This window comes from Melanerpes formicivorus, unplaced genomic scaffold (genome assembly GCF_026170545.1).
Source record: "Melanerpes formicivorus ecotype bairdi unplaced genomic scaffold, bMelFor1.0.p_v2 SCAF_11, whole genome shotgun sequence".
In the NCBI taxonomy this organism is placed as follows: Eukaryota; Metazoa; Chordata; class Aves; order Piciformes; family Picidae; genus Melanerpes; species Melanerpes formicivorus.
In genome coordinates this window covers 21190466-21206644 of record NW_027142363.1, presented here as the reverse complement: position 1 = coordinate 21206644, position 16179 = coordinate 21190466, and the positions used below count along the sequence as shown (strand labels likewise).

Below are 16179 nucleotides of genomic sequence, written 5' to 3'. Positions count from 1 at the left end.
TGAAGGGACCTTAGAGATCATCCACTCCAACCTTCCCACCATGAAGAAGTGAAACCAGTAAAAACTATAGCAAACTGTATACAGCAGGGTGGAACACAAGTTGCCCAGGGAGGTAGTTGAGGCCCCATCCCTGCAGATATTCAAGGTCAGGTTCAACAGGGCTCCAGGTAATCTGATCTAGTTGAGGATGTCCCTGCTGCTGAGAATGTCCCTGCCCAAGAGGGGTGGACTAGATGACTTTGGGGTGTCCCTTCCAACCCAGACCGTTCTATGATTCAGTGAAGTCTTCAATAAGAAGTCAACAATCAAAAACAGAGAGAAAAGCCTGCTTGGTGTTGAAACACTGCCACTTACCTCTTTCAAGCCAATACTGCTGAAGCAACAGAATGAGGTAAAACATCCAACCAACCAAAAACCAAAACCACAAAAGCACACACACAATCAAGAAACACAACAACAAAAGAACAACTCCAAAAGAATTATTTCCCTACTTATAAACTGTTCCAAGTACATACCACAGAAGTGTGTCTGAAAAGGAGGCTGAGGTGGAGCCTTATCCAGAGGAAATTTCTGATGAATCAGAGCTGCAATAGCCACAACCTACACCAAAGAGATACAGCACAAACCACTTCATAAACACTACTATCAGTATCCATTTCTCACACACACCCTCTTCTCTTTTAAAGTTTCCTTTTTTTCCTCTTGTTTCTATAAAAGACCTCTTCTAAATTACTTTCAATTACAAATAGTTAAAAAGAAGAAAAGTTATGAATTGACCTCACATAAAAATAAAGCAGAACTTCCTCCTAAATTATTGTCTTAGAAGTGTGAGAGGAAAAAGAATTTATTTTTGAGAAGTCTGCCTTTATACAATTATGTTCTGAATCTGAACAGATTCCACAATTTAAAGGATTCCCTATTAAGTGCAGAGGAGATGTGAGAAGCACAAGACATGCAGAGAATCCTTGCTTCCAGACGGGCTGCCCTTGAGAATGCTAAGAAGCCTGCTTTGCTTTGCTGGCAGGAGGTCCTAACTCTCCAGACAGTGGTCAGAAAAGCCCAACAGAAGACAAAGCAGACAGGCTTTAGAAACACTTTGGGAAGCAGAGTCTTGTTGGTACCTTGTGTATGTCTCATAACAATGACTAGACTAACAGAATTCTAGGGGTTGGAAGAGGCCTCAAAACCCCCCCTGCCAGAGCAGGAGGACCTAGAGCAGGTCACACAGGAACGCATCCAGGCAGGTTTGGAATGTCGCCAGAGAAAGAAACTCCACAACCTCTCTGGGCAGCCTGATTCAGGACTCTAGCACCCTCACAGTGAAAAGGTTTTTCCTTGTATTCATGTAGAACCTCCTCTGCTCCAGCTTGCCTCAGCTGCCCCATGTCCTATCATTAGACTTTACTGAGCAGAGCCTGGCTCCACATCCCCAACACTCTCCCTTTACAATTTTCTACCAAGAGAACTAACTCTGCTTGAAAAAAATTGCCAGCCTAGTTTTTCTTCCATTCAGTTAGCCAGAAAGAACTATTAGTGTTGTTCCTATCCTATTAGTGAATACCAAATCTCTTCTTAATCTAGGGCAACTTATGGAAAGAAACAGGAATGTCCCTAACTATACATTGTGCTCGGCAGTCCATAACTGAGTGGCCACTGACATCTCTTCCCCCTTCTGAGAAAAGGAAAGATCTTAGAGCAGAATAATAAATCATAGTATCACAGAATCGTTGGGGTTGGAAGGGACATCATGGATCATTTAGTGCCAACCCCCCCTGCCATGGGCAGGGACCCTTTCTACTAGATCAGGTTGCTCACAGCCACATCCAGCCTGGCCTCTAAAACCACCAGGGATGAGGCTTCTACCACCACTACCATAAGCCCTATGAGAGGCTGAGGGAGCTGGGGGTGTTTAGCCTGGAGAAGAGGAGGCTCAGGGGAGACCTTATTGCTCTCTACAGCTACCTGAAGGGTGGTTGTAGCCAGGTGGGGGTTGGTCTGTTCTCCCAGGCAACCAACAACAGAATAAGAGGACACAGTCTCAAGCTGTGCAGGGGGAAGTTTAGGTTTGATCTTAGAATGAAGTTCTTCACAGAAAGAGACATTGCCCATTGGAATGGGCTGCCCAGGGAGCTAGTGGGGTCAGCATCCCTGGAGGTGTTTAAGTGACTGGATGAGGCACTTAGTGCCATGGTCTAGCTGATTAGTTAGGGTTAGGTGATCAGTTGGACTTTATGATCTTGGAGGTCTCTTCCAACCTGGTTGATTTTGTGACCTCTCTGGTAACGTCACATCCAGATCCTTCTTGTAATAGGGGCTCCAGAACTGGACATGGCACTCAAGTTGGGGTCTCACCAGAATGGAGTAGAGGGGGAGAATCACCTCCCTCAACCTGCTGGCTAATAGGTGCTGTAAGACTTAAACCAAATTCTTATTCTATTTTAGAACCAGTTTTTATCAACAGAACCATTCCATTCTTTTACATAGACCCCATTATTAGCTTTACCAAACAAAAAAAAATCAGCAATCCACTAACAGCTGTTCTGGGACAGTCTCATTTATAACTATTATGCACATAGGATAAAATAGAAGGCTTGAAAAGATAAGTAGGATCCACTGTCACAGTATTCTTATCAAACAGGCCTCCTGAACCCACAGTCCTCATGCTGGTAAGGCCTCAGGAAAAATGTCTTTGAAAAGCCTGAAGCATAGGAAGTTTATTCAACAGTAAATAATTTAGACATCATTTATCAGGTGATATTGTCCCAACCCTTAGACAATTTTTAATACACACCAAAGAACAAACCCAAAGCAGACCAAAATGAAATCAGATTACTTACCTCGTTCTGGTGAGTCTTTGGGTTCTGAGTAGTCTTCATACTGAGGGACATGACCACAAGAGGAGGAGGAGGAGAAAGATCTTTAACCACGTTCACAAAGACAGGTTTCATGGCCACAGCCTCCACTTTACACCAGCTGACAGATTGATTTGAAGGCTCTGAGGAAACAGCAGAAACCACTTTAGTTCTTCTGGGAACCTCAAGTAATGGCACTGTTGCACAGAGCATGCCCTTCTAATGTTTTGCTCTTGTGGTATAATCTAAGATCCAGACTAATCCTGTCCAATTTTTGGTTAAGTCCCTAGGCCTTGACTGCCCAGTCAGAAGCCTAGTCACACTAGGGGTTCTTTAACACCAAAAGAAGTGAGAGAATCACACACACAAAATCATACATACAGAATTATTGAGGCTGGAATAGACCTCTGAGATCATTAAGACCAATCTATAACCTAACACCACCACACTGATCAGATCATGTCGCTAAATGCCACATCCAATCTTTCCTTAAATACCTCCAGGGATGGTGATTCCACCAGCTCCCTGGGCGGTCCATTACAGTGTCTAACTACCCTTTCTGTGAGGAAGTGCTTCCTGACATCCAACCTGAACCTCCCCTGTCACAGCTTTAGGCCATGCCCTCTCATCCTGTCACAAATTGCCTGGGAGAAGAGCCTGACCCCCACCTTACTACCCTTCAGGTAGTTGTAAAGTGTGATACGGTCCTCCCTGAGTCTCCTCTTCTACAGGCAACACAAAAATGTACTTCAGGAAACTGTATAAAGAGTCATAGCAGAGGAAGGTATAAGCTAAGGAAGTCCAACTCCACCTGAATTAATATAGCACCTCCTAGACCCTAATCTTGTAGTCAGTACAAAGGGAGAAGCCTTCATAAAAACTATTTTGTATTATTACTAAAAATTTAATTTCATTTTAAAAGTGAAAGGAATACTCAAAAATTTCTCTAATGCTACAGAAAAGGCAGAGTGCTAATCAAAAGAATTTTGATCAAACAAGAAGGTATGTTAAGAAGCTCTTCCCTGTGCGGGTGGTGAGACACTGGAACAAGGTGCCCAGGGAGGTGGTAGAAGCCTCATCCCTGGAGGTTTTTAAGGCTGGGGTTGGATGGGGCTCTGAGCAACCTGATCTAGTGTGAGGTGTCCCTGCCCATGGCAGAGGGGTTGGAACTGGATGATCCTTGAGGTCTGTTCCAACCCTAATAATTCTATGATTCTATATGACTGACTGAAATACACCAGATGAATTAATTTAGATATTGTCCTCCAGAAACATGCTTATGGAAATAAGGAGATGAGGGATGTTGTAAGAGAGTTTATCCTACCCTGGTAGTATAAAGTATCTTAAAAATGTGAGAGAGACCACAGAAAGCTATTTAGACAAAATGTACAACAAAAAACTACAAATTAGATAGATGGAGAAAAAAAGACATGCCCAGCACCCCATGTCATTTGAGAATCACAGAATCATTGATTGGGTTGGGTTGGAAGGGGCTTGTAAAGGCCATCTAGTCCAATTCTGTAATTCTTTATTTGCTTTAAAACAAAAAAGTGATCATTTACAAAAGGTGCTGATGAGATAATTCACTGCATGCCATAAGAAAGAAAAGTTGGATCTTAGGAAGAAGTTCTTAAGTACAAGGGTGGTGAGACTATGGAATAGACTGCCCAGAGAGATCGTGGATATCTTCTCCCTGGGGCTGTTCAAGGCCAGGTTGGGTGAGGCCTTAAGTGACCTGGTCTAGTGGAAGGTGTCCCTGCCCATAGTAGGGCGGTGGGAGTAGATGATATCTCAGGTCCCTTCCAACCTAAGCCATTCTGTGATGGACTAACTTTGTTATGACAGCTGTTGTAGACTTAGATATCTTACTCCCTACAAAATTGTTTGACTGCTCTCTGGAAACCTACATATTTCATATTCTCTCATTATCCTAGCAATAAATGCAAAGAGGTAACTGATTAAATTGTCTCAGTTTATAAAGCACTGCTGATCTCTCCAAAGGACACAGGCAAACAACTGCTTAACACCTTTTTAATCGATCTGCAATATCTTAACAGGGCGGGGAGGTTTGAGTAGATGATCTATGAGGTCCCTTCCAACCTAAACCAGTCTATGAGCCAGAGCTCCAAACAGCACTCTATAGAGCAGTGGCCTTCAAAGAGGTGTGCACACACCCCACAGGATGCATAACACAACACACAGGGGCGTAGGGAAAAATATTTTTATGTCATTTATAACATATTTACTTTTGAAAGTGTTTGTTTCACATGCCTCCCATAGCATCTTAATACAGTAATATAGGTATATAATTTATAAACACTGGGGGTACATGCTCAATTTTTTGATGACAGATTGCACAATACAACCAGTCTGAAGACACTGCTCTAGAAAAGCTCTGGTAGGGAGGTGGTGGAGTCACTTCAGGACATGGTTTAATGGCCACAGTAGTTGGGTTTACAGTTGGACTGGATGACCTCAGAGGTCTTTTCCACCTTAATGATTCTGTGATTATCAATAGTGATGACAGTTATTGAGGAATCACAGAATATTAGGGGTTGGAAGAGACCTCAAGAGGTCGAGCCCAACCTCCTTGCCAAACCTAGGGCAGGCCACACAGGAATGCATCCAGGCAGGTTTTGAACATCTTTAGACTCCACAACCTCCCTGGGCAGTCTGTTTCAGGGCTCTGTTACCCTCCCTCTAAAGAAGTTTTTCCTCATATTGGAACCTCAACAAGAGGTTGCAAAAGTTTGATCAAATGGTTTGAGACTTGCTTATTCTAAGCCTTCCAGGTATATTTGTTCTCTCTAAGACTCTCTATGGGAAATGTGGAAGGGAAGATGCGCAAGAAAGCAAAAACCTTGACAAACACCACACATACCCCCAAAAAGCCCAAACAATAGCCACAAAAAAACCTAAAACCACCACCAAAAACCAACCCAACAACTCAGTTTTGAGGCACAAAATCCAGTGCAATGACTACAGAAATCTGCATAAATAGAACTAGCCAGCTTAATAGTTTTGAACAGTGGGTATGCCACAGTTTTGAAACGAGCTATTCTGCTATCAAGATATAGAGTCTGTGGAACCTGATGGCTGTGATAGAGATGCAGGAGTAGGAAAAACGAGCTCCCCTAGATTACCATTTAAGTCTGGCTTGGAATCAACATCTAAGATCAGGCAAGATAGTTCTAAGGAGAGGTAACACACATCAGCATTAAGTAAAACCCAACACTGTCTGAACAGTTGGTTTCCACTGTACAACATTTGTCATACTGGATACAAGGAACAAACCAGCTCTAGACTCTTTTCAGGTGAAGAAAGAACACACCAAAGAAATATGAGATCAATTCTTGGGCAAAGACTTCAGATGAAAAACCACTCTTAGGCCTTTAAAATCAGTGCCAGCAAGTATACCGATGCTTGCCAGTTGTCTGGTGGAAAACCCATCTTTTGGCAGTCAGGGATTTCTTTTGTCTACTCCAGCTCAAAGTCCTTACTGGTGTCAGCTTCCTCAGTGACTATGCAAGGTGCTGAAGGGGAGAATCCTGGTGTTTATGTTCACATTGGCAATTTGAAGTGCCTGAAGGAGATGTAGTTTTTGTCCTCTATCATCAACTTCCTTATGTTCTCGGGAATATGCAGCACACACAAAAGAAAGGGCTTTAGCCAAGCTGCAAGTGGTGCATGCCACTCATGAGTCAAAAAAATTTAAAAGGCTCTGAAACCACAAAACTTTCCTAAGTGCCAGGAAAAAAACAGACCTAATACAAATAAACAAGAAAAAGCATTCTGACAGCAAAATTTGTTCTTAAAAAAGATGCATTTGCAGAAAAAAAAAATAAGAAAAAAGAAACAAAAAAATAACCCCAAACCAAACCCCAGTCATATTATCAAGAGAAGAAAACCACATTTCTGGGAAACTAACTTCAGTATATGTGGCTTTAGAGTATGCAGCAGAGTAGCTACTCAGGCATTGCATAGATCCCTCTGACCGTCATTCAACGTTATGGTCTCATCTGTACAGTGTGCCACTTTCAGTATTCAGTATCACATAGGTTGGAAGAGACCTCAAAGATCATCAAGTCCAACCTGTCACCACAAACCTCATGACTAGAGTAGGGAGGACACTACTGCCCACTGCAGGCTTGAACTCACAACCTTCCCATTAAGGGTTTTATGCGCTACCAACTGAGCCACAGCTCTCACTCAAAAACTGCAGAATAAGTAACAATTTGTACTAGATAATGAAAAGTATCCAGATAAAATGTAAGGTTAACTTACAAAATTATAATTTAGCAATACAATTTATCTTTCCCCTCCTCCCCCCAATCCGTAATTATCCAGCAACCAGCAAGTCACCGTACGTGGGGTTTTTATTTCCAGCCAGCATGGTCCTTTGATCTTCCTACTCATCAAGAGGAGTTCCAGACTAGAGGTGTTAGTTCCAAATACATGTGAAAATGTTTGTCCTTTCAGATCTTGGGGAAGGCGAGGGCATTCAGCCTAGCGAGTAACAGAAAGCAGTGAGTCATTTCATCCCACAGCAGGCTTCAAGGCTGACAAATTATATTCAGACAGCACCTTAAAAATACACAATGCCAGAAATTGCTATCATTTCCCATAAGGAAAGCCTTAACTCATAACACCTTACAGCAACTGAAGACATTGCACTATTGCTCGACTTATATAGGTGCACAACTAAATTAGGACAGCAATGTCCAAATGCACTGAAGCAAAAGTTCTTCATCCACACTGGAAGCAACACAATGTTATCAGCAGCCAAGCCCATAACAATGTTCAATGACCAATTTAATACAGCATTTGCTTATGTTGTAAACGTAATTAGATAGTTACAGCTTTAATCTTGTCTGTCATACAAAGAGTGGATAAAGTGTCTCTCTCTGCACAGCTGAAGAAAAATCTGAGATAGTTGGCAAATCTCTATGGGATGCTGCTTTTGCACCTAGAACTAGCATTAAAAAAAACCTAGTTTTAAAAGGCATTATCACAGCAACTGACCCAACAGGTTCAGAATCCTTGAGTCTCTCACTTACAGGCTGAGGGAGCTGGGGTTGTTCAGACTGGAGAAGAGAAGGCTCTGGGGAGACCTAATAGTGGCCTTCCAGTACCTGAAGGGGGCCTGAAAGAAGGCTGCAGAGGGACTGCTTACAAAGGCCTGTGGTGATAGGACAAGGGGCAATGTTTGAAATGAGAGGAGGAGATTTAGATTTAGTTCCTTCCCATGAGGGTGGTGCAATACTGAAACAGGCTGCTCAGCGTGGTAGTTGAAAACACATCCTTGGAGATATTCATGGTCAGGCTTGATGGGGCTCTGAGTGACCTGATATAGTGGAGGATGTCCCTGCTGACTGCTGGGGAGTTTGACTCAATGACCTTTGGAGGTCCCTTCCAATCCAAACCATTCTATGTTTTTTGCTAATGAAGATTAGCTAACTGATGTTCCCACAGGATTTTTTTCCCATCTTTGCTGCTCAATTTTACAACTCTTCAATAAAAGTTTTTCTCACCCCGCCGCTATTTGCAAGAGGCACACTAAGCAGATACACCACCCACATTCTGGATATGCATTCAGCAAATCATTTAAAGGGTAGTAAGTAGTTTAAAACATCTTACAGTACTTCGAGCTTTGATGCAATATAGCTAAAGGTTGTTTGATTTAGTGGCAAGGTGATAAAAAACAAGGCAGAGCACATGGGAATATAGATTGTTGTAAATCAATAAGCAAATTATAACTGCATGAAGGTGGGAAGAATGCACTGGCTGTAGGAAGTATTTTTTCCCCCTCATGGTTTATTTTCACAACTAGAGCTACCAAACCAGTATGCTATAGGTTACCTGGTAATGAATTGGTTAATCACAGAATTGTCAGGGTTGGAAGGGACCTCAAGGATCACCTAGTTCCAACCCCCCTGCTATGGGCAGGGACACCTCACACTACATCAGGTTGCCACATCTAACCTGGCCTTAAAAACCTCCAGGCATGAGGCTTCTACCATGTCCCTGGGCAACCTGTTCCAGTGTCTCATTACCCACATGGTGAAAAACATCTTCCTAACATCCAATCTGAATCTACACATTTCTGTTTTTTTTCCATTCCCCCCAGTCCTATCACTCCCTGACACCCTAAAAAGTCCCTCCCCAGCTTTCTTGTAGCCCCCTTCAGATACTGGAAGGCCACAATTAGGTCTCCTCAGAGCCTTCTCTTCTCCAGACTGAACAGCCCCAACTCTCTCAGTCTGTCCTCACAGAAGATGTGCTCCAGCCCTCTGTAGGGCTTAAGGACTAACCCACATAGAAATGACAACAAAGAAGCCACAAGCTTAGGTATCCACCTATTTTTTTTTCCAATTACAACGCAATAAGCAAATAACTACATCCTGCAACAGAGGCACAGCCACTAGCCACTCAAGATCAAATCCTGAACTATATTTTTTTGCTAAAATCATTAAATTCTTAATTAAACTGAATTATACTTACCGCGTATTTCACTTCTAAGTATTCAGATTTTGCTGGCACATCCGGGATTTCAAAAGCATAATGTTTTTCCACTTTCTATATAAAACAAACAAAAAATTCTTTTTTTTTCAGCATTTACCAAGAGAACTGTCATTCTGTCCAATAAGAAAGCTAGTGGCATCAAGGTCAGCTGAAACATCCATCTCAAATATCACAGAATCGTCAAGGTCGGAAGGGACCTCAAGGATCATCTAGTTCCAAACGTCCTACCATGGGCAGGGACACTTTCCACTACATCAGGCTGCCCAGAGCCACGTTCAGCCTGGCCTTAAAAACTTTCATGGGCTTGATCATATCTTACCAATTCTGAGGGACACAGACAGACTTGAGAGGTGGGCCCATACCAACCTCATGAAGTTCAACAAGGCCAAGTGCACAGTCCTACACCTGGGTCAGGGCAATCCCAAGCACAAATATAAGCGAGGCAAGGAGTGACTCAAGAGCAGTCTAGAGGAGAAGGACTTGTGGCTGTCAATTGATGAAAAACTCAATGTGAGCCAGCAATGTGAGCTTGCAGCTCAGAAAACAAAACCTATCCTGGGCTGCATCAAAAGCAGTGTGACCAGCAGGACCAAAGGTGACCTTGTGAGACTCCACCCAGAGTACTGCATCCAGTCCTGGTGCGCCCATTTATGTTGCATACTTCAGAGAGGCACCCAAGAGAGCTGATTTCCCAATCATCTGCCAGTTGTTTCTTTTATTACATGATTAGAACAGAATCATTCCTGTGGCTATTTTTTCATTTTCAGTTACTTGAGTTTTACTGGAAAGCGGACAAATTTGTTTATGTAGCTCTACCAAAGACAGCTGAAGCAGTCTCAAGTTCAGCACAACTCTACTGGAAAGTATCACTTCTGCTTTCTTCAAGAACAATGATGGTCCACAACATGCACAGCTTTTTACTTCTAAGAATAGCTACCTTCACTTTCCAAATAATTACAATATCCTGTGCAACACTATGGTACCTACTGCAAAGCCCTGCTCTACCCAGCAATGTGTATGCTCTGCTCTGAAGTGCTTCACAAACCATCTGCATTGCTGTTCTATATCATTGGGACTATGTCACGCCGTAACTATGCTTCAACATTACTCTTACTACAAGCACAAATATAGGCTGGGCGAGGAGAAGGACTTAGGGATGTCAGCTGATGAAAAACTCAACATCAGCCAGCAATGTACACCTGAAGACCAGAAGGCAACCATGTGCTGGGCTGCATAAAAAAAATGTGACAAGCAGGACAGGGAGGGGATTCTGCCCTTCCACTCTGCTCTTGTGAGACCCCACCTGAAGTACTGAGTCCAGTTCTGGTGTCCTCATCATAAGAGGGACATCCAACTACAGAAGCAGGTCAAGAGGGGGGCCATTTAGATAATCAAAGGGCTAGAGAACCTCCCCTGTGGGGACAGGCTGAGATAGTTGGGGCTGTTCAGCCTGGAGAAAAGAAGGCTCGAGGGAGACCTTAGAGCAGCACCTTCCCGTATCTGAAGGTGGCCTACATAAAAGCTAGGAATGGACTTTTTACAAGAGGTTCTAGTGACAAGAAGAGAGGGAACTGCTTTAAGCTTGAGAGGGGGAGATTTAGACTGGATATTAGAAAGAAAGTCATTACAGTGAGGATGGTGAGACACTGGAACAGGTTGTCCAGGGAGGTCATGCATGTTCCCTCCCTAGAGGTGTTCAAGGCCAGGCTGGATGAGTCCTTGAGCAACCTGGTCTAATGGCAAAGGGGTTGGAACTAGATGACCTTTAAGGTCCCTTGCAACCGAAACCATTCTAGATACCTAGAAAGTTCAAGAGGCTAAATTAAAAAGCTTATTTTCACTGGAGTGCACTAGGATCAGCACATAACACACAGAGTCAGCTTAATACACTGATGGAATAAGTAAAATAAGAAAGTCACCATAAATTGGGAAAAAAAGGCACAAATAGACAAAATGCACACACAGGCAAACTCAAAGTTCTTTGGTTTTGAGGTTGGCTGGGTTTTTTTCCTAAAATTAATAGCACCACCAATAGCTCTCTCAGAGTGCTACAACAAGCAGTTAAGCTTATTACTTAGAAGCACTGAATCATTAAGGTTGGAAAAAGACCTCATTGAGTCCAGCCATCACTCAGCTGCCATAACCACCAAACTCAATCCTGAAGCACCACATCTACAGCTTCTTGAACACCTCTAGGGATGGTGACTCCACCACCTCCCTGGGTAGTATGTTCCAACCCTTCACCACTCCCTCAGAAAAGAAGTTTTCCCTAATGTCCAATCTAAACCTCCCCAAGTACAACTTCAACCCATTGCCTCTCACCCTATCTCTGGTTACTTGAGAGAAGGGACCAACATCAGCCTCACTTCAACCTCCCCTTCAGGTAGCTGTAGTGAGCAGTAAGATCTCCCCTCAGCCTTCTCTTCTTCAAACTAAACAATCCCAACTCCCTCAGCCACTGCTTCTATGCCATGCCCTCCCAACCCCTGAGCGTTGTTGCTCTTCTCTGGACATGCTTCAGCACCTCAATGTCTTTCCTGTCCTCTGGCACCCAGAACTGAACGCAGTACTCAAGCTGCAGCCTCACCAGGGCTGAGTAAAAGGGCACCATCACATTCCTGCTCCTGCTGGACACACTGGTTTTGATCCAGGCCAGGATGCCACTGGACTTCTTGGCCACTTGAGCACACTCGTGTTCTGCCGGCTGTGCACCAGCACCCCAAGGTCACAGAGTGTTAGGGGTTGGAAGGGACCTCGGAAGATCATCCAGTTCAAGCCCCCTGCCAGAGCAGAAGCACCTAGGTTAGGTCACACAGTTCTGACTAACTGTGAAATCTTCTGATCCTTTTCCACCAGGCTGCTTTCCTGTCACTGTTCCTGAACCTCTCATGACACAGCAATTTTAAGGCTATATAGCCTGAGAAGGAGTAGCGAGGGTACTTTGCAATAGACAGAAAGAAGGTAAATCCAGAAACAACTATGGCATCAAGAGCTCCTGGAAGGAGAACAGAGCAATATAATTTGGTCCAAGAGCACCACTATGAAATCAGAGAAGCATTACAAGCTAGCATGGAAATGTAGACCTGAACTGCTGAACCAAAGCAGCACCTCACATAAACAGCACATCATGGCTGCAACATAACAGATGAACAGATGGCAATGCAGTCCTTTTTTTCCCCCACACATATTACTGGTGTGTGTCCCCTTCTTTTTCTTTTTTTTGTTTTTTAATTTTAAAAAACCCTCTCAGGCTTCAAACAAGTTCTTACTGCACACAGAAGCTGAACACAGTGTAAAAATAGTATGCTGCAGTGATTCATCTGCGTTATTCCACAGAGCTCAGCTCAATTACACCAGCCCCTGGTCATAACTGCAGTGAATGAATGCTTTGCTGCAGAGTAATCTGCCCTTCAAGTGGCCCTTCAGAGAGCAGAAATGAGCAGCAGTGATTAGCTGCTAAGTTCCTAAGTGGAGTAAGGCTGCTTTCAAATTGATTTGTGAAGACTTGCTAACTTGGCAGCAGTGCAACCCATTGAAGCTACAATTAGCAGCAGGTGCAGGAGGAAATGATAGGGCTCAAGTGTATCTGTTTGCAGGGACAAAGTTTGGTGCTGGCAAGGCCAAGATGCACACACACACAGAACAACTTGTCTCAGAGTATAAATCATAAAATGGTTTGGGTTGAAAGGGACCTCCAAAGGTCACCTAGTTCAACTCCCCTGCAGTCAGCAAGGACATCCTCCAGTAGATTTGGCTGCCCAGAGCATTGTCAGACCTGACCTTGAGGATCTCCAGGGATGGGATAGGATAGGATAGGATAGGATAGGATAGGATAGGATAGGATAGGATAGGATAGGATAGGATAGGATAGGATAGGATAGGATAGGATAGGATAGGATAGGATAGGATAGGATAGGATAGGATAGGATAGGATAGGATAGGATAGGATAGGACCAGGTTGGAAGACAAACCTCCCCAGACAGCCTGTTCCAGTGTTGCATCACCCTCGTGGGAAAGAACTTGTTCCTGACATCCAATCTAAATCTCCTCTTCTCTGATTTCTAATCACTGGCCCTCATCCTATCACTGCAGGCCCTTGGAAACAGTCCCTCTGCAGCCTTCTTGTAGGCCCCCTTCAGGTCACTATTAGGTCTTCCCATAGCCTTCTCTTCTCCAGGCTGAACAACCCCAGCTCCCTCAGCCTGTCCTCATAGCAGAGGCGTTCCAGTTCTCTGATCATTTTTTGGTGGCCCTCCTCTGGATCTGCTCCATCACATTGATGCCCTTCTGGCGTGGATGGATCCAAACCTGGATGCTGTACTCCAGCTGTGCTCTTACCAGAGCAAAGTGGCAGAATCACCTCTCTTTATCTGCTGGCCATGCTTCTTTTGTTGCAGCCTAGCATGCAGCTGGCCTCTCTGCATAATCTCAAAGCTGGGTATTCTGACTAAAAGAAGTCTAGGTGCATGGCGGACATGCTGGTAACCTTTCTGATTTCCAGCTAATGATAGAAGAGTTCTACAGTACTGCCAAAAATGACATTTGCCTTTCAAGTCTTTCAAAGCACCAACCCTTAACATTACAGTAGTGGAACACTGGCTGCACATCACAGAAAGGGGAGCTCTTCTAAAGAGTATTAGCTCTTAACCACACACAGTCACAGATGTGTGGAAATCAATTTTTTGGACAGTTCTCTCAGGAGAGTGCCACCACCATTTCAATTTAAGAGCCCTGCACACACCCTCTGTGGAAACAGATCCAAGGGCTGTATAACAACACAACATGTCTGGGGGTGTAACTACAATAAAAAGGAAGATGATGACTCCTTACAAAAAACAGACTAATAAGGTATATTATCTGGCACATTGAGGTCTCACAGAAGCACAAAAGGAAGGCATGGGAATAGGATGACCCCACTACCTCAACAGTTATCTTGTGGGCAGCCAGAAGACTGCTGCAAACATGTAAACCTGACCAAATTCATAGAACGGATTAGGTTGGAAGGGACCTCAAAGATCATCTAGTTCCAATCTTCCTACCATGGGCAGGGACACCTTTCACTAGAAGAGGCTGCACAAGTCTCATCCAACCTAGCCTTGAACACCTCCAGGGAAGGGGCATCCACAACCTCTCTAGGCAACTTGTTCCCGTGTCTCACCAACCTCACTGGAAAGAATTCTTCCTAATCTCCAGTCTAAATCTGCCCTCCTCAAGCTTCAACCCACTCCTTCTTATCCTATCGCTACAAGCCCTTGTAAGAAGTTCCTTCCCAGCTTTCCTGTAGGCCCCCTTCAGATACTTCTGGGACACCACTATAAGGTCTCCCCAGAGCCTCTTTTCTCTTTGGTGTCACTTGTTCACAGTCAATTTTGTGTTAAACTCTAACAGCTGAGTTACAATACCTTCCTTGAATAATCCTCCAAAGGCCCCACCAACAGCCCTGCCTTTCAATCTTATTTTTCCTCTTATCTCCCACATTACTAGTGCCATAGCCTCCTGCTAGCTCCAGTTCTCCTTAAACCCCTCCAGAAGGCAGCAACTAACAAAATCAGCAGAAAATTATGCCAGCAAAATAAATCTGGATGGCCTTTTACGATGCCAGTGAAAATCAGTTTGCTGAAGAGTATGATGAATTCAAACTCTTACTGTTCAAAAACAATTTTGGCAGGTTATTCCAGAGCTGCTCTGCACTCTCGACTATCCTGCCTAATTTATTCATTAATTAAAATGTATAAATCTCTCCTTTTGCTAAAACTGTCCTTTAAATAGCTTTCTTGCTGTTCATCCTCTTTTAATGTTTTTAGAGAGCAAAAAGGTCTTATTATTTTTCACTTTAGTAGGCTAAAAAAAACCCACCTTAAAGATCTTTCAGAGTTCTCTCTGGTATAACTGATTCTCCTTTTCTTATCCTTCTTAATTACCATCTTTTGTACCTGTTGTCCCTTGAGTTCATCTTTCCTTATCAGGATGATCAAGAATTATAGTATTCCAGGTGAGATGTGAACAGTGCCTTAAGAGCTGCTACTTCCTTGTTCCCGCTAGGGATCATTCCCATGTTGCGCCCAAAGACCCCAGACGCAATGTAGTCACATGTCCAGACAAGGAAGTTGGGTCTTTCACTCCCAGCTCTGTGTAAACTCAGTAAAAACTTGGTAAGCTTTGAACTAACATCAGAAATAAAAGTACAGATGCTTCCTGCATATGGTTTACCTTGATGGTTGGACTGGATGATCTTTGAGGTCTCTTCCAACCAGATGTATTCTGTGATTTTTAAAAGCCACCTTTGAAGGTGAAACTTTATTACTCCATCGCCTCACTCACCCTTGCTAAGCGCACCATGGAACACATGGAGGTTTCCTGAGATTCTCTCAGCTGTGTCTTTTCAAAGGCCTTTACCCCTGCTTCCATTTCTGAAGTACTTGTGTCCTCTCTTAATGAAGAATTGAGCTTCCTCTCTCATTCCTGAAAAGGTCAGGGCTTTCTACAATGGTGTAACTACATCAGTGGACAAGGGAAGACCAACAGAGGTCATCTCTCTGGACTTTTGTAAGCCTTTAAACAGTTCCCCACAACATCCTTCTCTCTATGCTGGAGAGATACAAATTTGATATGTGAACTGTCCAGTGGATAAGGAATTGGTTGGATGATTGCATCCAAAGGGTAGTGGTCAATGGCTCAACGTCCAGATGGAGATGGGTGACAAGTGGTGTCCCTCAAGGGTCTGTCTCAGGACCAGTGCTGTTCAATATCTTCATCAATTATACAGACAGTGAGGTTGAGTGAACCCTCAGAAAATTTGCAGATG

The 16179-nt window shown here is 43.6% G+C and overlaps 1 protein-coding gene across 1 annotated transcript in view; it reads right to left on the bottom strand.

Annotated features, from left to right (window-relative positions):
* POLA1 (DNA polymerase alpha 1, catalytic subunit) overlaps positions 1 to 16179 on the bottom strand; it is a 245653-nt gene that overhangs the window by 209742 nt on the left and 19732 nt on the right. Inside the window, exons 13-16 of the mRNA XM_068144815.1 lie at positions 9354 to 9428; positions 7220 to 7358; positions 2838 to 2995; positions 516 to 600 (exon numbers count right to left, since the gene is read on the bottom strand). Of these exons, the coding sequence (XP_068000916.1) occupies positions 516 to 600; positions 2838 to 2995; positions 7220 to 7358; positions 9354 to 9428 (457 nt within the window). The remainder of the gene's footprint in view (positions 1 to 515; positions 601 to 2837; positions 2996 to 7219; positions 7359 to 9353; positions 9429 to 16179) is intronic.